Consider the following 27,512-nt stretch of genomic DNA (forward strand, 5'->3'; position numbering starts at 1 on the left):
TTGCAGTTAAAGTTGCTCAGATTCGGAAAGAGGTAGACTGTGGGAGTAGGGCTGGGGTGGGAGAGTGCTAGAGTCCTGACTAGTCAAGTTGCATGGGATCAATTCTGATCTGTTACCTCGAAGGACATGGACAGGCTGCTTTGAGGAGTGAAACTGACCGCCTGTCTCCTTGACCCTTACCCACCCTGGCTCGTAAAAGTGAGCTGAGAAGGGCTGAGCAATGGGCTCCACGGGATGATGAATGCTTCCCTCTGTGCGGGAGTCTTCCCAGACCTGCTGAAAGAAGCAGCTTCTTAAAAAAAACATCTTTAGACCTGCCAACTATTGCCCAGTCTCAAATCTTCCATTCTTGGGCAAGGTGGTCGTGTGGGCAATTGCTGAAAAATAACAGGCATGCTTGGAGGATGCCAACCATTTGGATCCCTTCCCATCAGGATTCAAGCCTCATTATGGGACTGAAATTGCCTTAGTTGCACTGGTCGATGATCTCCAGTGGGCTAGGGACAAAGGTCAAAGCTGTTTCCTAGTTCTGCTGGATCTCCCAGTGGCTTTTGATACTGTTGACCATGGTATCATTCTGGACCGGCCAGAAGGGTTGGGAGTTGAGGGCACTGTTATACAGTGGTTCTGCTCCTTCCTCCTAGGTCGTGTCCAAAAAGTGATGTTGGGGGATGAGTGTTCAGTCCCCTGGGCTTTCACGTGTGGGATACCTCAAGGTTCCATTCTCTCCCCCATGCTTTTCAACATGTATATGAAGCCGCTGGGAGAGAACATCAGGGGGTTTAGGCTTGGTGTTCATCAGTATGCGGATGATACCCAGCTCTACTTCTCTCTTAAATTGGAACCAGTGAAGGCAGTGAATGTCCTATGTGAGTGTCTGGAGGCGGTTGGAGGATGGATGGAGGTTAATGGATTGAGGTTGAAGCCTTATAAGACAGAAGTACTGTTTTGGGGGGGACAGGGTGTGGGTGGGTGTGGGAAGATAAGGACATAAAGAACTACATACTGGTAACTTCTGGAAGACATCTGAAGGCAGCTTTTGGAAGACATCCTGTATCGGGAAGTTTTTAATATCTGATATTTTACTATGTTTTTTATATGCTGTAAGCCTCCCAGAGTGGCTGGGGAAACCCAGCCAGATGGGTGATGTATAAATAATGATATTACTATTAGTAGTAGTAGTAGTAGTAGTAGTACAGGTGTCTGAGTTATAAAGTCCTAAGTTTGAAAAATACACATGCACCCTCTTACTTGAAATGATTGTTTTCAAGACTACTGTCCCTCAACTGCCTTCTGACCAAAACTCCCAAGTTCAATCAAAATTGTTGGCTGAACATGCCCACTTGGCATCCCATTTGATTGTAGAGTTATTTGGCCGTAATGCAATAACTCTTCCAATTGAGATACTGGAATGAAATTTGGTATGCTGAGTCCCATTGCAACCCTTAGGTTTTAAATTCTAATACCAGCTCAGCCTCCAAGAAAGAGGTAATACATACTACCAAAACCTCTCTCCTTGAGCACAGAGATGTCAAAAAGAAATTCTCCATTTGATCCCTATACTAATTTTCAAGGCAAGAAGAGAAGACAAAAAGTTGTTTGCAATACAGTCTTTGAAGCAAGGCAGTGCTTTGCATAACCCTTATGACTTGGGAGTAGAAAAAGAATACTGCATTACACCTGAATCTTTAAGTCCCTTGTGGTTAGGTTTTTCTTCACGTTATCCAAGGCTGAAAGGAGAACAGGTGCACAGTTGCTACCTGGCCTCAAATCTTACTGGCTGCTTCCACACAGAAATACTTTTGATTTGGTGCTTTCGGTCCAAATCCAACATTCATGAAACAGGTCTGGGCTGCCTTTCAATATTTTCACACATAATTATTTTTATTATTTATTGAATTTATATACAACCCTATAGCCGGAGGTCTGTTCACACATCCTGTGCATCCTGGGCTGGAACTAATAATTATGTACATGGAGGCTGGAGGCAGATAAATTGCTCCTCTTATGTAATCCACCATCTAGAGAAGGTGATTCATGTAGGTCCAGCTCTAGCTAGAAGCTCCGGTGCAGAAACATTTTGTTCCTACTAAAATAACAATTATCTGTATGGACTTGTCTGTGGCTTGGGAACATCTAATAAAATATAATAGGAACCCTGTGAAAGAAACTGTGTAGAAACAGTATTGAAGCTTGCAGCCTTTGACTAGGAATTAGACAACTCTGCCTGCCACTGGAAGTTCCATTTCACAGCATAATAAGATCGCAACATTCCAGTTTCAATGAAACACAGTATTTTTAAGAAATCAAAATAGTTTCCATCAGGAAATTCCCAACTAGCTTTAATAAATTCAGTCTCTTCTAAGACTATCTGCTTCAGTGACAGCAGGCTAACATACTGTACTGATCTGTTCCCTGTTTCAAATTGAATTCCAAGATTCTCTCTGTCTTAATGGCTGAGAAATCCACTGCGTGCAATTTTATATTTTTCCTTATTTTCTGGAACAATGACAGTAAATGGTCAGATCTGTTTTCAAAAGCATTTGATGTTTTTTGCATTCCTTTTCATCACTACATAGTTTAAACCATCCAAAATATTTCATCACATCCCATTTCCACTATTCCCCTTCTACAACTGAGTTTATTAAAATAGCCTTATACAAATCATTTCCATAAGTTTTGCTCTGCAATAATGTACATCATTACCCCACTTTACAGAAATTGCCATGTGCCCAGGCATTCCTAATCATGGGGATTTTTCTTTTAATGGATACAATCATGAGGACAGATTTTAAGGTTAAATAACCTTCACAAATGTTATTATTGTCAAGCAAGAGTAATATAATATTACTGCACATATACAGTGGTCTGTATCCAGTAAAATCTTAGTGTGAACAGTTCTTCTGCTTGCACTAGAGGATGTCTCTGATTTCCACCAACCTCCCTATTTTGTTGAAGGCCCTGATACACCACATTGCATGCCTTTCTGGAGGCATTCCACAATCTTCAGGTACAATTTTTTGGAATAGCCAAAAGAAACGGCAAGGAAATCCCATTCTGTGAGTAGAACTCCATTTGCAGTTCTTAGGATCCAAACTAGTGTTTCCTAATGTGCTGCTCATAAAATTTTAAGGTCACCACTACCAGGAACAGCTGGAAAATTTATTTTCAGTGTAGGAACTACATGGATGGAACTAGAGCATAGAATGTAGTGCTGCTGTCCCATTATTTGCACAAGACATTCCTCGAGCCTTCCTCTTGTGCCAGGAGGTAAACCCATCCCAAATACTAATGCATTAAACTATAGCAGGCGCACTATGAAGGAGTATTTTGCAGGTGTGCCATCACCAGTCCCAACTTGTCCTTGGCACACTTGACTTTGACAAAACATTGTATCTTCCCTTGTGTTGCGCTCCGTATCCCATGGAGCTTGCTGAGGACACTGCTGCAGCAAAAGCCTCTAAATTTGCATTAGGACAGTGTTCTTCAACATTGGTTTTCCAAATATTATTGGAGTATAACCCCACCAACCCAAGCTGAGGTAAGGCATGATGGGATTTGTAGTTCAACAACATCTGGAGACCCAAGTTGAAGAATGGCTAGTCTACAAAGACAGACTGATTGCCTGGACTGCAACACAATGTTTAAAATATACATCAGAACTACTGTCATGCAATGAGTGAGATTTTTTTTTCTGGGAAAGAATGTTAACCATACCCTTTCAGCTGAACAGGCAAATACTATTGCACAGTTTTGTCCGTTTCTTCCTTGAAATATATCAAGTGTTCATGACAGCATGAAACAACAGTTACCTCATTGTCAGTTCCCACATCAAGCATAACAGGCAGACACTCCTGGGGCTTCATTCCTCCACATGCTGTGTAAAGTGCTAGTTTACCCACTGGGATGCCCATTCCGTAACAACCAAGGTCTCCAAGGCCAAGAATACGTTCTCCATCCGTCACCACAATAGCCTAAAGGGAAAGCAGTATAAGCAGTGTAAAATTGGAAACGTGTCCTAAGCTCTTTTCATGTCCGTTCGTAAATAGGTTGATTCAAATTAAGAACAGTGGCAAAGCATTCCATACTGCTTTGGTGTGTTACATTTTCTCTAGGGCTGTTATCTGAGCAAACAAATTGTAACTGCAAGAGTTATAGTTGATTAATGTATCCATGATAATGTATCCATTATATTTGCATATGAGAAACAAATAGATGCAAAGTGGGGGGAGGGGGAGATCTAGGTCTGGTCCATGTATTGAAGAGAAACTGTCAGAGAATCCCATGTTCTGAGTTCCATGTTAAAGAAAAAAGGTGGGATAGAAATGTCGTAAATAAATGAATTTGCCCTGCCATTCATGGAAGGGTCTTTGATCTAACAGAGGTTTCCACAAATAGAAAGGAGAAGGCGATTTTCACCATTTTCCCTTCCTCTTGCAGACCCCTAAGCCTGGGCCACCTCCACGTTATTCTAGATGGTTCTCTACTCCCCTAGTGCAGATATTGGGGAGGGGGGAGGGCACAAGAGGCTGCAGGCGCAACTTCCCCTTCCACTTGCAGAATCCTCCAATAGACAAAAGACACTTCTGTGAATGGAAGTGGAACCGTTGGTTAAAATTTTTCAGTATTCTTAGGTGGTGGAAATATGTGCTGCAGCAAAGTAATGTTGGAAAAGGTATTCTGGCCAGAATGCCTCTTTTAAAACTGCCATTTGTTTCTATTTCTATTTTTAAAAAACTGCTACCCAAGTAATTGGTGCAGCATTTTAACAGTCGTCCCCCCCCCCCAAAAAAAAATCAGATACTCTAATTAATTGCTCAAACATTGATACTGAAGCAGCTTCTGTGATTGAAAGAAACGAAAGCTTGGCACCCTGATCCTAAACACTTGCACCAATGCATGACTAACATACTGCTATAACAAGTCTGAATAATTACACTGTACTGGTCTAGCAACTCATATCTAGCAACTCATATTTTCCGATTTAAGGATTGTTTTGCTGACAAAAGAAGTCTGGGTTTGTCTTCTAGATAAACTTTTTAAAAACTGTATAAGATGATGTGAACAAGAAAATTGCTTAAAGCCATTAGACGTTACTGGTGAAAAAGAAGGGGACCAGGCACATTAAGGCCCAGGAAATTACAATCTCTATGCTCTTTGCGTACAGCTTTATGTGCTATAGTTTCAGTTTCTTTTAATGAATTTTTCTTCTGCTAAACTCTTGAGGAATGCAGTCATAGTTATTTAAAAATCAAGTATTCGGTGCTGCATTCCATAGAAAATTTTCTGTTCTATTCTGTTCTGGCTCCACAAGGAAACAACATATAAGTTGGAAAGAGGTGTAAGACCCATTGGCTATTGTCACTACCACCTCCCAGTAGCCAGAACATGGAAAGATGCACTAGTTAATGTAGCTGGAGGCACAAGTGACTTCAGTGGCTAGCAGAACATTTTATAAGCTTTGGCTAGTGTGCCAAGCAGCTACCACTGTGGCCTAGGAACAGTGACCCACATGTTGGTAACCTAAAGACTGGATTACTGTAATATGCTCTATGCACAGCTTCTCTTGAAGCTGGTTCAAACTGAGGTAAGCTAGGCTGCCAAGTGGGGCAACTACCATGATCATATTACACCAGTCTTGAAGGAGATGCAATGGCTGCCAAACTGCTACCAAGCCAAATTGAAGACAACACATATGCCCCTGTACAACAACTTTGTGCCCGGATATCTGAAAGAATGCCTGCTCCCATACATGCATACATGTCTTCCCAAGTGCTGAGATATACATAGGAGGCTCTGTTGGTTGTACCACTGCCTGCTGAGGCAAATTATGCAGCATCCTGGGGGACAGAGTTTCCCATAGTAATACCAGGCTTGTGGAATTCCCATCCCTCTAAATTAAGGCAGGCAACAAATTTGATGAGTTTTTAGTGCCTGTTTAACTCATCTTTTCAACCAAGTGTTGCTGGCTCTTAATTCCTTGCTTGGTTCTATTGGCTACAGTGCTTTGAATTTTATTATGTTTTTCAATATTTTAGTATGTGGATTTTATTGCATTAGGTGTATATATTGTAAACCACACCGGTATCATTTAGGTGAAGAGTGGTATATAAATATTTTAAATAACCAAATAAATTGTTATCAAATGTGTAAATACTACAGTGACCTCAATTCCAATAGTGAAAAGAAAAAAGTGAGGGAGGTCCATGTTAAAGATTTAAGGCATAAAAAACCACAGTAAAATGACTACTGCGGAAACTAGTATTCTGCATAGATCAGTAACTATGTACTATTTGAGGTGGCCACTTTTTATAAATATTTCATGTGTAGTAGTAAGGGACTTGTGGCAAACTTGTAATAGATTAGATTTTCAATTTACTTCCAATGATTCATAACATAAAAAGGTAAAGGTAAAGGTACCCCTGCCCGTACGGGCCAGTCGTGTCGGACTCTAGGGTTGTGCACCCATCTCACTTAAGAGGCCGGGGGCCAGCGCTGTCCGGAGACACTTCCGGGTCACGTGGCCAGCATGACGAAGCAGCTCTGGCGAGCCAGCACCAGTGCAGCACACGGAAACGCCATTTACCTTCCCGCTATAAAGCGGTACCTATTTATCTACTTGCACTTAAGGGTGCTTTCGAACTGCTAGGTGGGCAGGAGCTGGGACCGAAAGACGGGAGCTCACCCCGCCGCGGGGATTCGAACCGCCGACCATGCGATCGGCAAACATACATTTGGATTAATACTTTGTTTGGTGGTATTCAAATATAGAGTCCTCTACCTACTCACAATCTACACCAGATCATTCTGCTAATCATATAGTTCAGCTCTGGCTTATATTATTATTTTAGTCATCCAGAGACCTGATACATATTACTTGTAGCTAAAGAACCTACCTTGATGACAGCTTCAGGCCATGCTTTAAGCAGTGTTCCAACATGTCCTCGATCATGGGGAGTGATGAAGAGTCCTCTGTAAGAAAATGATTTAAATTTAAAACTAGCCTTTTCAGGCATGAAGCTTTCTCTTTTTAAATCATTATCACACACCTATATGCACACACACATGATGTACACATGCTGGAAACACAAACAACCAAGAACCGAGGATAGGGCTAGGCAGAATTGATTGTCACTGGGGGGGGGGTCCACAGAATATCACTGTGTCAGAGGATGAATTTAGACACATGTACATCTAGGTTTTTTCTCCCATATCTGAAGAAGTGTGCATGCACACGAAAGCTCATACCAATAACATCCTTAGTTGGTCTCTAAGGTGCTACTGGAAGGTGCTACTGGAAGGAATTTATTTATTTTGTTTCTCCCATATAAGTGAGTGGTTGGCACTCCTATGTGGAAAAGCTAGACATAGCCAGCAGGGACACTACTGCAGTAAGGTCAATAAGCATGGGATAGCCCAGCCTAACAATGTCAGGAATTTCTGTAGCGGGGATGTGACTGTGCAGATCACACAGAAATGCATTTCATGCCTACCTGTTCTTCCTATACACATACCCACACATCATGACAATAGGCTACAGACGTAACACAAGTTCCCAACATTCCTTCCCACAGCATGACCAAAAAATGGAACCCAGGATGGGGTTACACAGACTAAGGATAGCATGGTTCCCTGTGAATTTCATTGAGTTCCATGGACAACATCAAAGAAACTGTAATCTGAGACATAGCTAAGGCGATATTTGCTTCTTACATCGGGCACTGAGATCACCAGAAGAGAAATAGGTTCAGCCCGTACCCCAAAAGTGTACCCCTTTACTTTTACATATGTGAATGGACATCATTTGTTCCCATAATGTTAGGAACTTAGGAACAACTTTGCTACTAGAGCAAACCAGCCCATGGCACCTGGTGACATGGAGGAACCCTAAAAAGCAATGCCCCTCTTCTGAAGGGGAGAGCCAATATGATTCTGAAACTTCCTCTCATCCCACAAAAACAGGATTAGAGAGTGGCAAGAAGCAAGGAAGGCAATGCAAAACAGTGAGCAGGGCACAGTTTTGAAAAACAGGCCTAGCCACACTCCTACTCAGCAATAGGTGGGAGGCTCAGAAGCGATAGGGAAAATAAAAGACAATTTATTTTTCTTTCCCCCACCCAAACGGGCATGAATAGCTATGCGATATCATTTAAAACTCAAAATTCTTACCTTTCTTTTTAAAAAGTTCACAGATTGCAAATAAGTGTGGTAAATAGAACTCCTAAGAATAATGGAAATGTGTTCTGTGAACCAAACTAATAACTGTATACATCTGTATACAGGAAAGCTGAAATAGCAAGAGTCCAAATTGGGAGATTTTTTTATCAACATTAAAAACTAGTTAGATTGTAACATGGTATGCAAAATGCAATGAATTTTATACAATCAGAAAAAAACAAGGGGACTCCTGCACTGCAATAGAAAAGACCATGACTTCAGTTAACCTAGTGTTTTGATAACAAACTTAACTCAACAGATAAATATGTAACAGGATTTATGCATATGGGAAATATGGGGTCCAGTTTAAGTAAAGGGGGAAATGTAGGTGATTCATTGTAAAAGTATAAATGCTCACACGTATTTCCATAAATTCTACAGTGCAGTAAAAAGCTTTGGCTAACAATGCAATCCAGTATATGACTCCTCAGAAATAAACCCTATTGATGTCCATGGGACTTACTATTAGGTAAACGAGTATAGGATTGCAGCCTAAATATAACTTTCAGCATGTTTTTTCCAGATACAGAAACCTGAATTTGACCTTATCTTCATTAAACAGTATGTATTTTTAAAGCTATTTATATGTGTTTGTCAGGAGTGAGATGGGGGAATGCTGCTAATTCTCTTGCAAACTCTCTGGGTTTTTGATACCAATGACTGTGTCTAGACGAGATCCACTTAAAGAGTTCTTAAAGAATTCAGATCTGAAATTGCTGGTCTTCTAACAAAAATATACCCAATGACTGGAAAGTAGCCAATGTAATACCAATTTTTAAAAGGGGGTCCATGGAAGTGCTAGCCATTAATATCTTAGCAGGGTAGTAACACTTCTGTTGTTTTTTGAAGGATACTAATATTTGTTGCAGACTTATTTCAGCCTTGTGCCAGAAATGGAGAACCCAAACCATATTAGGCTAAGTTCGTGTTCACGACATTCTCATGGGAATATTCCCATGCATCTTCTTAGATTGTCTAAGTAAGTCACAGCAATAAATATAATTTATCACTACAGCATCATAATGTGAGTATTTACTGCAGGATCTTCTAAAATTCATAAGATTTTATTGGGTGTTTAAAATTAAACTTCTCATTGCCCCTCCACCCTGATTTCTAACCAACATTGTTACAATGAAATTATTAGGTTTTTCTAGAACTAAAGGGGGGAGGGGGAATCACACTGCCCAGGCACTACTGAGGTATTATATGAAATACAGTGTCCTGCTTGGGGCACTTATTTAAGAAAGATGAATTCAAACCCAAACAAATATAAAGAAAAACTTTTCTTTTATGTAAAATATGAAATATATCCTCCCAGTAATTGATAATCTATTTCATGAAAAGAGGTTAAAACAATGCAACCCATTTAGCTAGGAAAAAAGTTCAAGCTGGCAGTAGAATTAAAATGTGCTAGAGATGAGATAATCATTTTAGATACAGCATTCCAAGGATCAAGTAAAGAACATTTTAATGTTTGATGTTTTACTATGTTTTTATATATGCTATAAGCCACCCAGAGTGGCTGAGGAAACCCAGCCAGATGGGCGGGGTATAAATAAAATCATCATCATCATCCACACACAAAAATTGCTTGGATGCTAGTAAGGAAAAAATAAGCATTCGATTATGCCGCACGCGTGCGCAGAACATGCACTTCCTGTTGCGGAAACCTCAGGATCCGACCAGAGTTCCAGAACGGATCCCATCCACAACCAGAGGTACCACTGTACCGTAGTTATGAAAGGCAAGAAAGCCATAGCTCAGTGGTAACAGAGCATGTGCTTTGCACAGAAGATCCCAGGTTTGATACCCAACATCTCCAAGTAGGGCTAGGAAAAACTTCTGTACAAGACCCTATGGAGAAGTCTATGCTAGATGGCTCAATAGTCTGACTTGGTATAAGGCAGTTTCCTATGTTCTTGTAGTATCTAACAGTTTCCCAAATACAGTAAGTTTTTTTCAAACAAAAAAATCTGTAGCATCAGTTGGTGCTCACTGGAGTCACAACTTCAAACAGGACAAGGGCCCCCTGTATACACTTGTGGGGGAGGAGAGTAAAGTGTCTTATTGTCTCAGAATCAAAAATTGCCACAATAGTATAAGAACTGTTTTGAAAATTTGATATCAAGCATCAAGATTGTCAAGCCACATTTGCCTCCACTCATAAATGCTTCTTATAATCTATGCTCTGTCGCTGGCTCCTAATTTGGAGATTACATGTATCTCTCATAAACACAGCAAACACATCTTGTTTCTCATGATATGGATTCTAGTCCACAAAAACATGCCTTATTAAACTTGTTAATCCTTAAAGTGTTATAGGATTCTTTGTTGTTTTTAGATTATTTTCAGAATATTCCACTGGAAGTAAAACTGTTCTGTCATCTAGATTAACAACTCAGGGGATTCAGCTCTTGGGAAAAGAGAATCCCAGACGACTCCTGTAACATTTTAGCCTGCATTAGCCTTTAAAGCAATCTGCAATTTCTCTGCTAAGAAGTAATTCTATCCAGAGAAGACTTTTCAGGCTGGAATTTAAAAAACAAACAACCTCAAAATGAGCCAATTAGGTCATTTACATGGAAGGTGATGATAAACTGATGATAATTTATCATTTTCCAGTTTATTTTTTACCCTTAGTTTTGTTGCTAATCAATTATCTTGTTCCATCTATTAGTATTAATACTTTTATGGCATGGTTGGGGTCACTTGTAGTTATTTGTGCTTCTCAGCAGATCATTGTAATCAATTCATTTTGACATGAGAAGGAAAAAACAATCTTGGAATAGAGAGAAGATAACTGCTCTTGCACATTATGCTGTGGTAGATCTCCTAATACAAAAATTGCACTAAAAAAGGAGCAGGACATCAGTAATGTTGAAATATCCTTGGAACCTTTCTTTCTGGCATCTCTAGAACTTGAGTCTGATTTATGCATTACCAGGAAGGCAATACTGCTGAGAGAAGTAACAAAGTAATTTGCCTGTTCCATCTGGCTCCCACACAGCATACAACCCAGCCACAAGAAAATGGATCCCATGATGCAATAAAAATGAAGAAATCAGTCCACTGAAAGCTAAACAATGTCAGTCCACTTGACAGTAATAATACATAGGATAGGGCTCCTAGTCTTCAAACCTAAACATATTCACTAAGAAACCTGTTTTACTGTTCACTGAAGAGTACATATTTTTAGGATTGAATCAAAAGAAGAACTGTGAACATTCCCTGTAGCATACACATGTTGGTTTAGAACTTCAGATGCAATAGTCAAGCTATATTTTGCCTCCAAACCCATTTCACACTATGATCTCCAATTTTGGCTTAGCAGTAGCAGCCACTGTGGTGGGGCAGAGCCACAAAGCCACTCTCCAGTAGCAAGAGTTCCAAATTAAAGCCAGAGGCAAGTACAGTGGTACCTTGGGTTAAGAACTTAATTCGTTCTGGAGGTCCGTTCTTAACCTGAAACTGTTCTTATGCTGAGGTACCACTTTAGTTAATGGGGCCTCCTGCTGCCGCTGCTGCGCTGCCGCCGCACGATTTCTGTTCTCATCCTGAAGCAAAGTTCTTAACCCGAGGTACTATTTCTGGGTTAGCGGAGTCTGTAACCTGAAGCGTCTGTAACCCAAGGTACCACTGTAGTGTATTTTGTATTGTTAACATCATTGTGGAAGTAACTCACAATCACAGTATTAATTCAGTTGCTAGCTGTGGTTTACATTTATTTTAACACAGAAAACAAAGCAAAAAAGCCTACTTTGCAATTTAAGTAAAAACATATTTTTCAATATATTTTAGAAATAAAATTTGAGCTCCAAATTAAACAAGTCTGATCACTTTTGGGTCAAACACTGTTATTACATTTTGTTCCAGTAGCATCAAACCTGGGCACCAGACAAACAACACTTTGTGTTTGATTAATTTTTACATTGCAAAGCTGTGGTATGTGACATAATTATGAGGAAGGTTTAGAACAGTCTGTCTCTTTTGTTTGCTCATCAGTGGCAATAAGCAAGATGGACACAGAGACAAAGTACTGGAACCCCCAAGCAATCCTGGAAAGACCAATCTGTTTCAAAATAGTAAACTTGGTACTTGAAAACAGTGAATACTATACTAACAATTCATTATGAACTGGCAAAGCCGTTCCATAATGGATAGACTCAGACAACCTGTTTTCAAAGGAACACTATTAGAATATGAGCTCCCAGAGGCAGGCACAAAGAGGCAGGCACACTGACTGTGGGGTGACTGGAGATAAAGGAAATCAGACATATTGAGGAGCAGGGGCTTCCTTGGGACATCTAGACTCATGATGTTAAAGTGGGGGGACATTTGTCTTTAGAAAAAGAAAAAGACAGACTCTGATGCTTGCTTTTCCAGGAAGGAGGGGGTGAGGCTATTAAGAGAGGTTGCAGGAACTAGTGCTGACAGGTCTTGGAGTTTGGCCCAGATTGCTAGGACCTTTCTCTACTACAGAGGCTCGTTGGAAATCTTCCAAGCTGCTGAGGACCTGGGGCAACCCCTGGAGTGAGAGTCTGAGAATGTGCTGACAGCTGAATCCAGAACTCTATGTGCTGCTGAGGGCCTGAGTGGATAATCTTGGAAGTTAGGGACACTATTGGAAGGCTGAACAGGGACAGCAAAAAGACCCCACTGGCAAATAAGAACATGGGGATAGAGTAGCAGATAAAGGACTCCGGAACAGCATTCTGTTGAATTAGCTCTTTCTCCTGTACAGTGGTACCTCGGATTACAGACACTTCAAGTTACAGACTCCGCTAACCCGGAAGTAGTACCTCGGGTTGAGAACTTTACCTCAGGATGAGAACAGAAATGGCGCAACGGCAGCGGGAGGCCCCATTAGCTAAAGTGGTACCTCAGGTTAAGAACAGTTTCAGGTTATGAATGGACCTCCAGAACGAATTAAGTTAGTAACCAGAGGTACCACTGTATAACAATGTAAGCTGTGGCAATGATACAAGCAAAGAAGTTATCCTGAAACTACAAAAGCACAGAGAAGGAACCTCTGGCCTCTGCCATCAAAAGCAAATGGAACAAGGGCTGCTGGGTGGGTCCTATTTCATTTTGCATTGTAATGTGTTGCAAACTGGCCTTGGAGATAATTTGAGTTTTGCCCAGAAGTATGTTGACATAGCCAACCACCTTATTCCTGTTGCCTCTGCTACTTGACCTAGCCCAGTCTGGCATAAGGGTAAGAGGGGCAGTCTAAGGAAGAGCTTCTCTCCATTGCTTGCCTTATGGATTATTCCTTCTGAAATATGAATGATGGAGTTGACAACAGCATGCATGGGGGCAGATGTCTAGTGTATGTAACACTTAGCGTATGTAAAAAGTTATAGAAATAAATCAGTCCTAAACTTTATGCTTGACAGTGTTAAGGGCACCCCATGATGACATATTACAGAGACAATATGTCAGCATGACAGGTAAATATGTCAGGAGAAAAACATGAACTTTTATCTACATTCACAATTTAATGCCACCCTATCAGTTGCCTTCATTTTTATTTTTAACTCACTGTAAAATTACTAATCTATTCAGGATGCCATCCACCAACGACTGCTCCTTCAGAGGAATTTATAAAATATTCAGTCTACTGGAATCACACTCAGCCATTGATGAATATTCAAGATTTTGCAGTCCTGCTTTCTTCACATAATTCCCCTTATCCACCTAATATGTGTAACATGAGCAGGTAGAAAACTATAAATTGTATAAATTATTTCATTTTATTGCTGATTTTTATGCTGGCTATCACACAGAGTATATTTTAATTATGACTTCATTAAAATATATTAGTGAGTCATTGACCTAATAGACTGTCAAAACCTTGCCATGGAAATTTTAAAAAAGAAATTGGATGAATTCCTAAGGTAACATTTGAAAGGACTAAGCATCTGGATTTTATCTGGCCCAGAGTCAATAAAAAATCAACCCTAATTCATTAGAGAATATAATGTACTTATACTCCATACTTTTCCAAATAAATTTCCAAACATCTCTCTCTGTATAGTCTTCATCTACCACAAACATTTGATGAAAACTGAAAAATATCAACCATCACACAGGATCATCCCCTATAACCAGGTGCAACAAAATATCAGAAAACAAAAAGAGAAATAACAGAGCTGAGATAAGGAAGCTGTAGCCCTCCAAATATTGAACTCAAACTCCTGTTGACCCTTGTCAACATGGACAGTTGTCATGGATGATGGGAGTTGTACTCCAAAATCTGGAGAGCCATAAGTTCCCTATCCCTTTAACAAAGACGCCTCATGCAGTGTTTTTTACTTGATTTGTAATTATATTCTAACAATGCAATCCTAAGCATGCCACTTGTTCACATTAAACTATAGTTTTATCTTAACCATGATTTAATGTGACATGCAAACCAGGCCTATGTATTTTGATGCAATAATTTATGCAAAATGCACACAAGCATTCCCAAATTGCCTTTTCAGGGAGGGTGAGAGAGACCTAGCCACGTGATTCATCCCAAAAGTCATGCTACCCTGCTAGGCTTCTCAGAATGCAGGGTGACATTAAAATATGATTGCCCACTTATGCAACAGAAATCCACTTGTGCAACAGGTCTTTCCATTTTTCTTCCCTCCCCCTTCCAGCCCACATGTCCCCAAAATCTGCTCCAGAGGGTCTCCACTCTCCCCAAGTTGTTTGGGTGGAGCAAGTGGAGGCTGTAGTAGGGAAGAGAGGAAGGAGAAGCCCCATTGCATGATGCTACATTGCACTACATAGGGTCTCATCCAATGGCAAGGATACATTAAACAAGACAACATAGATCAAGCTTAACAAATTATACTGCACTCATTCATCAGTCCAAGATGCAATTCTCCGTCACTTTTGTGTGCAGTGTGATAAGGAACAGATACTAGCCTTTAATTCAGACACCACTTTCATGTATATAAGGTGATTCCCTAACTGAAAGATACCACATTTATTTGAACATAGGATCACCTCCTACAAAATACAATAGAAATCCCTCTTTCTAAGAGAGGAAGTTTGTGAACCACATATCTGCTCCTGATCTTACCAGAATTCAACAGGGAAGGGATGGCAGAACATGCTCTATCTTTTGGTTTACAGTCTACAGATTCACACTCACTAAATGCAGAAGGTATTAAATATTAAATTTAAGGATTATTCTAAAATAGAATATATTTTCTTCAGTAGTTTAAGTTCCAAATGATGATAGTTTCCCGCTGCCCTGCTGATTTCCAATTATTGCTCAAGATTTCGTTGGTGCAAATAATTGAACTTGCTTTCCATATTACAAATGGAAATGCAATCCTAATGTTTAGCCTCCTCGCTTTTCAGAAGTTTCCAAAACTAAGCAATGGAATAGTTGGTCATGATTTTTCCTTACACTGAGCTTGCTAATAAACTTGAAACACCTGGGTGTTCCACAGACGGGGCAAAGAAGTTGTTTTTGGCATCTTAACGAAAACGTTCCATTGAACTTTCCCACACCTAAACTTGCAGCTTGAAAAAGGTGGTGGTGGGGAGACGCCCTCAAAGAGCTGCTATTTTATAGGGGAATTCTTTTCTCCCCCCCAACTTGATTGATGGCAAAGATAACCTTTTAATAAGGCAACAAGAATTGTCCCACACATGACAGCATTTCTTGTATCACTGCACATTGGAAATTTCAGTTACAACAGCTAGTATTTTTGCATTTTTCAGACCAGATACATGGCTAAACACAGATTCTTCTCTTCTATACTCTGCCAGCTCAAACTACTGCACAATTCTACAGTAGCAATATCATTAATGTGCAGCTAAATGAGGCACCACACACACACACACACACACACACACATATATATATATATATATATATATATATATATATATATGCTGAAATGTAGAGTGCCTCCTGTTCAGAGTTTCAGTCATTCAACCAGGCCCTTTTCCAGGATATTACCGGTACATTTCACTCCTCCAGTTTTCACACACACACACACACACACACACACACACACACATGCTCAGGCCTCCAACAGCCAGCCACCATCCTGTGGTCATAATGGATGCTCAGTCCTTTTAGGGCATTCTTGGGTTTTCTTCTCCTTCAGGTGTTTTTTCCAAAATATTTTTGTACTTTTGTAAGCCTGTGACTTCCTCCAAGCCTTCAAATACCCTCCCTCTTGCACAAAGATCATGTCATTTTAGCTACATGAGCATCTGCACTCATACGAAGTTCTAAGTCCACGATTAGTATATAGGAATCTAAAAGGAATTTTGCAAGAATCATATATTCACACAGAAAACACACAACATCTCCTCTGGAGTTCCTTTGCACTGATGTCAAAAATTGTGTGGTGGTGGTGGTGGTGGTGGTAAATCACCCCAGCTATTTCCAACCATTTTTATATAGAAGTTTAAGTAGGAGCCACTAGTGCTGTTCACCTGCTCCATAATATTGAGGTACACATAAAATGTGTGCCACTATCAGTTGATTATGCCATGGAGACAATCACGTTTTATTGGCATATCAAGAGAGGCAAGTTCAAGAAGGTCATTCTATCAGTACATGCTGGTGTAGGAATATGCTTGGTTTTCCTCAGGCAGAATATCTGCAGCTATGCAAAAGATTATAGAGGCAAAGGTTTTACTCACCTCAGAAAGAAATGCTCACTCATATGTTATTCAAACTGATCTTGCCCATCATCAACACTTTCCCCAAAGAAGTCCAAAAGATACTCTATAGGCTTCTTTCCTCCTGACTTTTCTCAGCAAAAGTTTTTCTATATAATTTCCAGTTACATAAACAGAGCAGCAGAAGCATTTTACCTAATGGCAACATGACCATTTCTCTGGAAGGGAACATAGCTCAACTTGTAGGTTTAACTACTATCCACAAGCTAGCTGCCCTTAAGTGTGTACTTGAGTGAACAAAAATAACCTACAACCCAGGAACTGGTGGATACGTGGTTGCTTTCGACTTCCATTTTATATCATAAAAATAATCACAACTCTTCATCTCAAGGTCATGGGTTCGAGCCCCACATTGGGCAAAAGATTCCTGCAGTGCAGGGGCTGGACAAGATGACACTTGTGGGAAGGATCTTCTTGCAAGCCTGAGGGGCAGCGGGGCTTTGCTGATGCTACAAAGCGGTGGTGGCTGCATTACCCCATGTGTCAGCTGTTAGGCAGGGGGGCTAAGCATAAGAGGGAAGTTGCCTGTACTCCTAAGAAGCTGCTATACTACTCCTTTTTAGACTATTAGCAGGATATACCTTTGAGCATGAATTACCAGCAAGTATTTGCTTATACAACAAAAACTTGGCTTATATTTCTCAATACTGACAAGACTGTATTTTAGGTTAGCTGACATCCCCCTCCCCCCTTCGTACCACTGAAATTAGGAAGTATAGCTTTCTGCGAGACCAGCATCAATTTATAGACACAAAGGATATGTTGTTTGACAGGTGCACACTAACACTTTGGTGGTACAACTGGCTTTAATCTCCTTTAAACAAATCATGTAGAACGTTAATTGGAACAAAATCAGTTATTTGTGTTTGAAATATACCCAGGTTGTACTATGAAAGCTCGTTCACTGTGACAGAGAGTCCATGAGATTTCTGGTTTGTAACCAGAGAGCTGTGTATTTTTAAAAATCATGTCATTACTGACAATCAAGATGCTGAAACCAACAGCTGTGGGAACTCTATATAGTAGACCACACACAGAAACAGAGGTAGTGCATTGTATACGGGGGGGGGGACAGTTTGTACTGTTGAACTTGTGTGTTATGAGAAATTTTAAGGCTACGGACCTGTTGAGGTATCATGTAATACCTACCTAGTGATTATCAATGGGAGCATTCACATTGAAAGATGCTTTCAAAGTAAAAACAGAATTGACAAAATACAAAGCACTACAGTCACTCAGTAAATATTTCCAGAGTAAGGAGGCCATAGTCAGGTATTAGCATTGATATAGTTCTCTCACAAAACATAGAAATTTGAAATGTGGTTCATAAATAGTCCAAGACACAATGGGGGTGGGGAATCTTAAAGTAAGACATCTTATACCTTTCACTCAAAACTTGGAACACAAAATCTACCTCATAATAGTGGCTAGCACTTTGGCAGAGAACAAGGAAAAAGCTATACATGGGGAAATGAAGGACTGTGGGAGTCCCTTGTTCACACACCAGGCTCAGAATATGGTACTGGGAGAAGGATGCATTTGCAGTAGTCAGAAATGCATTCATGCTTGCAGAAATCAAGCTGTGATTGCTAGTAAACTATAGAAGCACTTTACAACAGGATACACAAAAATATACAGCCAGGAGATAAAGTTAAATATTCTAACAGTACACAGTCACAGTTATTCGAGTACAGCCAAATATTGGGACAAGTTCAGTACTACTGGTCTGGCTCTTGATAAGAGATGAAATTAAATGCCTGTATCTTTCTTTAGTCAAAGAAATGCTTGTATATTAACATCTAGAAAAATTAAAATACAAGAAAGCTGCTTCTGATCTTACATTTCCTTGCTTAACAACACGAGAAAGGAGCTGAAAAGAACACATGTGAAAGTGTCCTGCCAAACTCCCCCACACAAACCTTTAAGATGCAACTGCTATCAGTATATTTTATGTTAAAGGCATCATAATTCACTGGGTAGTGTACAGCAGTGATTATGGTCCCCTTCTTGCAGGTTTACAACTTAAAAAGAAAAGGAAAGCTAAAGGAAATCACAGAACAATAATGTTAGATGCACTCCTATGAGGATCTTTTATAGTGTTAAAATAAAGTTACGTATGCAAACCACATTGTGAACAAAACAAAGCTTGTCTTTGATGTATTTACTGCATGTTTCATATCTAAGAATCCACTGCCATTCAAGAACATAAAATAAATATTATATCAAAAAACATCGGATGGAAAGAATCTAGTGCAGAAGTCTGCGTCTATAATTTTGTCTAGCAGCTTTGGAGAGACAAGTCAGGAAGCTACAAATCTAACATCCTGTAAGGATATTTAATTAAGTTAAGTGTTACGCCTACATCTTTAAACCATTTGAGAGAAAGAACTATTGAATACCTGTGGCAGGGAAGAAACTTAAGAGACACAACAGAGGCCTGTTTTCCCTCTTATATGTACAACACACTAAAATATTAGAGAGAATGGGATGCATGTGAACACCTTCCATATTCCTATATAACCCAATTTTAGTGGTTACGCATCTTATTTTGTATAGGACAGTCCTCTTTTTTATCTTTAAACCAGACTGCCCATTCAAGTAAGAAGAGCCCTGAACTTGCCCAACAACAGTTAGGACCCCCGCTCTCTGTTAAGCTACTTGGAATACCTTCTGGTGTGGGTCCCAAGGTGTCTGATCGGTGACAGTGTCAGGTGAACAGAAGCTTGGAGCAGGCTTCCCATTCCCTGTAATGGCCTGTCACAGTGGTGACATGCAGACCAAGAACCAAGTGAAGACAGCAGGACTTTGCTGTTCCTGCATGGAGACAGATTGTGTCCCATAAATGAAATGGTAGTGGGGGTGGGCCTGCTTCCCTAGCAGATTTCATTTCATTAGATCACAACTGCATTTGTGCCAGACTGAGTACATCAAAATTGTAAAGAATTACAAATATTTTATGACCTGGCCTAAATGGGTAAAAAAAAAAAAAAGCTTAACAAGCAAGGGAATGTAACTGAAATCTAGTGTAACATTACACCTCTTGTCATTTGTTGGGTTTGGAAAATCTGGCTCAAAACACAACACATATGTAGTTTTCAAAACTGTAATTATTGCATACCGGTAGATGGGAAAAAATACCTAAGTTTATTGTTGATTTGTGATATAATCATTTTTTAATGAAACACAGGGAAAGCAGGAATTATCTCAATATCAGATAAGTTACCAATGCAAAAATCTATAAAGAGTTGTGGATCTGCTGGGATACTAATACCAGAAATACCACAGCAATCCCCAAGTTAGAGGCTTTCTAATGACATAACTATGCTATTCTGTAATTTTTATACTATATTTTACACTATTTTCCTGAAACACTAATACAGAAAGGAAATGGCTTATGTTTCCATTTTAGTAAGATGGGGTCCCTCCCTTCAAATAAGACTTAAAGAAAAATCTAGACCTATTATGCCCATTTGGTAACATCAATTTACTCTATTCGGAGGTAATTAAATAATGCTAAGGAGGGACTTCAGTTTTATTATACAGTACTGGTTTATGGGATGGACAGTTAAAACAGATTCATGAGAAGGGGGGAATGATATTTAAAAAATAATATGGGCATGAGGCAAAAGCTGGAAATAAATTCTATTATGTCAAAAGCCCTCAATAAAGCTAAATGCTCAGAAACATGCTAGTAACTAACCTATATTTTCAGTTAAACACTACATATGCAGCTTCATTCACATTTTGAACAACATAACACACCATACTTGATTATATAAAAACTCAGTGTACAACTGTAACACAATAGACAGATTTGCACAGCATGATGCTGACCTGACCTAATTCGCAGGGCTATTATGAGGATAAAATGGAGATGGAGAAGAATCATGTACACCACCTTGAGCTCCTTGGAGAAGAGATGGGATATAAATGTAATAATAAATAATAACAATCCTAGTTAAGCACAGGAGGTAGCCCTGGGAAAGGAAAAGTCCACTGGCCTCTTAGAAATATACAATCATGCTCTACTCTGATGACCTCAGATATCTGAGTATTTGCTCCACAGCAGTCATTTCCTTGGAGCAGACAGCAGTGCTATTTTACAAGAAAAAAGAGGTGCCAAAACTCACCATGAACGCCTCCCTTGTTCTCTTATAATGGCAATGGCACCCATCTGAGAGCTGCCAGAACCAAGTTCCAGCTGGGGAAAAAAAGCCCTGGCAGAAAGCACAGCCTTTTGCAATCCTCTCACTATCAGGACTGGCATGGGAGTTTAGCCTGAAATATGTTGTCTCTGTGCAAATCAACATAATGGTGGAGATATAGTGGCTGTGGGTAGTTTAGCATCATAAGGTTCAATGGAAGATATTCTACTCAAAGAAGGAGACAAATGAGAGCCGGTGACTTCAAAAAGAGGAAGAGAAAAGCACTAGCTATTTCACACCACATCTAGATCCTGATCATGGGGTGGAAATCTGACTGTCTCCAAGGTCCTATCCAATCCTGGATCAGATGGACCAGGAAAGTGCTTCCTCCTAGGCTTCCTGCTCCTTCTAAGGCCAATAATGTACAGAATGTTGGGAGCCTGCCACTTCCAGAAACACAAGCTCGCAGAGCTGGCCTGGATCTCGGCACTCCTTTCCCTTGATCAGTGATGTGGGGCAGAAAGGTGTTCTTAACCAGAATATTTTTCAGTGCTAGAAAGTGCCTGCTCCATGTGGCACTTTTTTTCTTCTCAAAGAAGCATAAAATGTTCCAAAGCCCTGCCCTCATTCACCCAACTATCAAATTACTGCTATCACAGCATTTAAAACAATAATACATATTTATCCAGGACAATATAGTGCAAATTATGCAAATTATTTTAACACAATAATATCACACACATCACTGGAATTCAACTGATTCAGGTTGCCAAGCAGAGAGTAAAAAAATGAAAGGGTGCTTTGTAGGGTTGTTTCCCTCATGTTTCTAGCATTAATACAACAACTGTAAAACCCTGATTAGAATAAGGGCTGTGGAATTACAATTACCATTAGTATTATGGATTCACTTATTTTCAGAAGTGATTATAAATTTATAAACAGCAGCAGATCTTTCCCTTTAAGATGAAGTCTAAAAATATTGACTTCTGAGCATTTTACGCATTGTGTTGCTCAAACATTTCAGTAGTGGAGTTTATAGCCCCTTAAAAGAGAACCAAGGGAATCACTGTAAACAGTGATACTGTATAAATATACTATGAGAAAACTCTGATAAAATGAAAGAAAGAAAAAACTTGGCTACCAACACAACTGGAAGGAAAATAAATGTGAACTGCAGAGGCTGCCTAATGTTGCCAAGGACAATAATAGCATCTTAAAGTGATTTTAAGAGTTCTCATTTCAACATTTTTACAGAAAAATAAATTACAAAAATCAGATCTTTGTAATTTTTATTTTGAAACTGTAATCCACCCTTGTCATTAACAGTGCTAACATTTTTCAAATTATTAAATCAATGTTGGATATTTTATTTTACCTTTTATTAACATACAATATTGGTCCTTCAACAAGTCTAGTTCAATTAGGCAATGTTAAATTTTTTTAGGAATGATTAAAACACTGGAGTACCAGTTTATTTTTGTAGTGCAACACAAATTACAGTTTACCTATGCTAAAAGTACACTTAATGTAGTTTGAATTATCCTAATGATTCCAGTTTTGGATTACACTCAACTATGCCGTGGCGGGGGGAGCAGAAACCAGCCAAAAGGAAGAAAGATACAATTACTTGTATGTGAAGGATAACCTTACATACCTTGGCCTCCGAAATGCTATACCATATTGTTGGCATGCCAGACCCACAGTGGGAGTATAAACAATAGGCATAAATCTTTCAATATCAGAAGTCAGCACTTTATAGAACAGTTTTTCATTTCGATCCTGAAGGCTCATCAGCAGAATATATCTGTGAAAAATGAATTATATAATTATACAGTCATCTAGATGTAGACCAAAAGTGAATTAGATATAAATAGGTATTTTTTCAATTAAAGCTATTTTTCATCTCTGAAAGGATGTCTCTTTCAAGTTCAAGGCACATAAACTATACCATATCACCACCAGACTTGAAATGAAAAAAACACATATTGAAATAAAAGCCTCAGGAAATGTGACATTATGTGGCATAACAATTTTATTATTTTTATTATCTTTAATTTATTCCCCTTACAGTATATCTTTGGTAACAGAAAATAAATAATAACACTAGTTTGAATGCAAATTGTTACACAATTATATACTCTAATAAACCAAGGGTGGCTAACCAGTAGTTTGGAAAGTGGTTTGGCCTTCCAAACGTTGCTGGAATCCCAGCTCCCATCATCCTTGACCCCTAGCCATGTTGGCTGGAGCTGGTAGCAGTTGCAGTCCCACAATATATGGAAGGCCACAGGTTAGCCACCCCTGGAAACTATAATTTGTCTGTGTCTACTGCTCTGTTAAGTTTGAGAAGGTTGCTATGATGCCTTTGCTATCTCTTTTTTTACCTCCCCCAACTAACATTTAAGTCTATTCAGTTTCAAATAGAAATGCTTTGGAGAAAAATAGACAATAAAAAATGGTTCCAAAGACCCCAGTGCACAACAAACACTTTTCAGTAGTCATAATGGAGCTTCTACTTACTCTGACCTCCTCCCCCCCGCCCCTGCCATACATTACCATCAGTTCTTCAGGCTGCTGGAAAAGTTGCTGTGATCAGCTGTGGCAGCTGTGATCAAAATGAAGGTCTCTAAAGCTTCTCTTTCATTTGCTTTATTCATTGATTACATTTTCTCCCACCTTTCTCCAAGAGAATTTAAGGTGACAAGTACACAGGCTTCTCATGTGGTCCCCTATCAGACAATGATCAGACCCAAACCCACTTATGTTCAGCAAGGATGCTGCATGTATTCCTGTGCCTTTCATATAATATCCATTGCAAATGCAGAAGCTCCTTTGGAGACTGGCCAGACGTGTGAGATAATAAAGGTATATAATTGCAGTGTATAATTTCCATTAAAAACATTTTATCCATCAAATGGGAAAATAACTAACATTTTGCACATTCATTTTTTCCTAGGTATTTTCAGAATTGTTTGCCAGACGTGCATTATTTCACGTCCAATGAATACTTTTACCTCCCCTCCATCTCTGTCTTAGACACATTTGAAATCCAGGAGGGTTTCCCTCTCTAAAGTAACCAAGTTCATAATCTTTCATTCTGAACGATATATAGTTTTTCTGGATGAACCTTTTGGACACACCATTTCATTTCTATAGGAAAATGACAGGTGGAGAATGTATTATGTATAACCTAATGCAGACTATGCCAGACAGTTCAGGCATGCATAGCAGCCAGAGGAGAGGGCTGAAACACAGTCTTTTTCTGAACAGTTGCCCACTTTCGTTTTATTTCTTCATTTTCCAAAACCAGCTGCTTCTATTTAAACCCCTAATAATATTTCATTCTCCTATGCATTTCTTTAGGGGGGAAAACTGGGACTGCAGATCCTGCAAAAGTGATCTTTTCAGCAAAGTATGTGGAAAAGACTAGTTGAATTCTTTTTTCTTGATTGCTTTCTTTTTTAGGGAATACCCTTTAAAAATATAAATGCAAGAAAAGTTTGGATTTTTGTCCCATATCTCATCTGCCACCAAATAAAAAATAAGCAAGCAACTACAGAAATAAAGTGACATCCAACACAAGGTTAGCACAAGAAGGTTGAGACTTGTTGTGCACAGCTTAACTGCCACCAAATATAATTATACGAGTTGTGCCAAGTGGTCATGCAACATCTTTCACAAGCACAAAACTCCCACATCCACTGGATTTGGTTGGTTCACTAAACCAAAAATTCCAATTTAAGAAACCACTGTTGAACAAGCAGGCTGCCGCAAGTGGATATACCGTATTATTTGCACCATAACACTCACTTTTTTCCTCCTAGAAAGTAAGGGGAAATGTCTGTGCGTGTTATGGAGGGAAAGCCTACGGGTGGCATGCCTACGGATTTTCCTCCTCTAAAAACTACGTGCGTGTTATGGTCGGGTGCGTGTTATAGAGCGAAAAATACGGTAGTCCTTCATGTTAAGAACAGAAGCAAACCTGACTCTTAAATGGTTCAGTACTGGTGCTGTGCATCTATCATAAACACCTTCTATTAGTAAAGCTGATGCGCTGCATGGAGAAAAAGAGGAGGGGTCAGGCCTCTCCTACTCCCAGTGGGCGGGGGGTATGAAGGAACTTGTGGGAAACAGCATCCCCTTCAAAAACATAGGAACCAATAGTTACATGTGCATGTTACTCCAAGACTACTACCAAATGATGGCAGCAGAGAGCAGTGAGCAGCTTAATGCAAAACTGGTGTAGCCTGTCAATTAAACTAGAGGGAAAGAGCCTCACATAGAATCGAGCACAGAGTAAATAGGATGCACTTCCATATCCATTGTGGATGCTATATCTGCACTGCAGTACATTCAATGAAATGTGCCCTTGTATGTGTGACAAGGAGTGTATTCCACTGAAAACACTGCAGTACAGACAGACAGTATCAACACTGGAGTGTGCATCAGGATGTACCCTTTACAGGCATGTCAAAGATTTTACATGCCTATACTTCTTACATTTATAGTAGCAATATAAAAAACACCTCCAAACAAGCCACTACATGCTTTTTGATTACATAATTAAGTATTTCACAAATAATTGTGCTTCATTTTTTTAGTGCAAACACCAGTTCTGTCAACTGCTCAACAAAACTATCAATATTTAGACTTAAATTACCATATAATTGGCTACAAATCAGGGTGAGTGGCTGTTTGTGCACATACAATTCCATGCTCAGAGTAGTGTTCTTGTTCAGAAAGAGGTGCTCAGCACACTCTTTGGAAAATGCCCAAGCATGCAGTGCTTCTCTGTTCCTATCATGTTGCTCTTTTCAACCTCCTCAAACAGTCCATTGTGCTGAAGAATTGCATAATTATCAAGTTAACATGAGGACACTGGCCACTGTGATTTGTAAATCAAATGTCTGTATATGCGGATCACACTGTCAACCACCTGGTAATTATGGCAGCATAAATCATGGTTTAAGTCAGGGGTAGGCAACCTAAGGTTTGTAGGCCGGATGCGGCCCAATCACCTTCTCAATCCGGCCCGCAGACAGTCTGGAAATCAGTGTGTTTTTACATGAGTAGAATGTGTCCTTTTATTTAAAATGCATCTCTGGGTTATTTGTGAGGCATAGGAACTCGTTCACACACACACCCAAATATAGTCCGGCCCACCACATGGTCTGAGGGATGGTGGACTGGCCCACGGCTGAAAAAGGTTGCTGACCCCTGGTTTAAGTTCTTTTGTGTGAGCTCCGGTGTTGAGATGAACAGCCAATAAATTGTATCAATCCTTGTTTAGCTATGCTGACAAAAGAGAGGCTATTTTTGTAAATGTGCAGAAAGTGAAAACCTCCTTTAATTTATCTTGCATTATATTTATACAAGCTATAAACAAAGGGTGTCATCTCTCAGTTGCACATGATGCCAATATGGATAACAGAAGTATGAAGAAATTTACCGTATTGCCCCAAATATAAGTCACACCCAAATATAAGCCGCACATTTAAACCTCAGGGATGGGGGAGTCAATACCCGAATATAAGCCGTCCCCTTCCTCGCTCTCTCCCTTCCTGGCCTTGGTACTACGCTGCTTTGCCGTGTTCCTGGCGATGTTTGCCCCGCACTCCTGGCTGCATACTGGGCAGGGGGGGAGCTGTGCTGTGTTGCCTGCAGCCTTTCTACCTTCCTCACTCTCTCCCTTCCCGGCCTTGGGGGAGATGGCAGGGGACTACGCCACACTCCTGGCGCTTTTTGCCCCAAGCTCCTGGCTACATACTGGATAATTTTTCTACGGTTGCAAATATAAACCACACTTTAACTTTTCATGGTTGGAATTGGGGGGGGGGGGGAGTGCAGCTTATATTCAGGCCAATACGGTATAACTGGTTGAATGTCAGAATTTGTCATATTTTCCCTAAAAGCACTTTTTAAAACAAATATCTGAGTCCCTTAAAAATTATTCAAGTTCAAGACTTACCTGTCCAGGTCAGATGCTTGTCTTTCAAAGTTTCTAAGAACCCTTAAAACTTGAACTTCTTGACTAAGAAAACAAGGAGGTAGCAGTCCATGAATATTCAGCTGTTGTCTCTCTTCCAGGGTGAAAGCCAAACCCTTTACAGAGAGAAGAAAAGTGTTTATTGAAAAGAAGATACATTTAAAATGCAATGATAGTTAGTTTGTTAGAGAAAACCACAATACACAACACACATACATCTCTATATACTCCCAAGTTTTAAAAATCTGAAGCCAACAAATTTTGAAATATTATTAAACTTGCTTCACGGTATGAGCTTATAATACATCCTTTCAAAAGTATATTTCCCCCTTAACACTGTATAAAAATGTTTCCTCCAAACTTATAGAAATGGATCCTTTTTGCAGTTTAAATGTGTCCAGATAATATAATGAAACTCCACTAAGATATAAAAGATTGATTATAAAACATAGCTGACACCTACC

General features: G+C 39.6%; 1 protein-coding gene across 4 annotated transcripts in view; it reads right to left on the minus strand.

Moving 5' to 3' along the window:
• The window catches only part of ME1 (malic enzyme 1), a 121,187-nt gene that overhangs the window by 65,840 nt on the left and 27,835 nt on the right, over nt 1-27,512 (minus strand). For 3 of the 4 annotated variants that reach the window (XM_053381374.1, XM_053381371.1, XM_053381372.1), the window contains exons 2-5: nt 27,031-27,164; nt 22,717-22,866; nt 6,897-6,972; nt 3,813-3,974 (exon numbers count right to left, since the gene is read on the minus strand). In XM_053381374.1, the coding sequence (XP_053237349.1) occupies nt 3,813-3,974; nt 6,897-6,972; nt 22,717-22,866; nt 27,031-27,164 (522 nt within the window). The remainder of the gene's footprint in view (nt 1-3,812; nt 3,975-6,896; nt 6,973-22,716; nt 22,867-27,030; nt 27,165-27,512) is intronic. The other variant, XM_053381373.1, reaches the window with a different exon arrangement.

Source organism: Podarcis raffonei, chromosome 3 (assembly GCF_027172205.1).
Source record: "Podarcis raffonei isolate rPodRaf1 chromosome 3, rPodRaf1.pri, whole genome shotgun sequence".
In the NCBI taxonomy this organism is placed as follows: domain Eukaryota; kingdom Metazoa; phylum Chordata; class Lepidosauria; order Squamata; family Lacertidae; genus Podarcis; species Podarcis raffonei.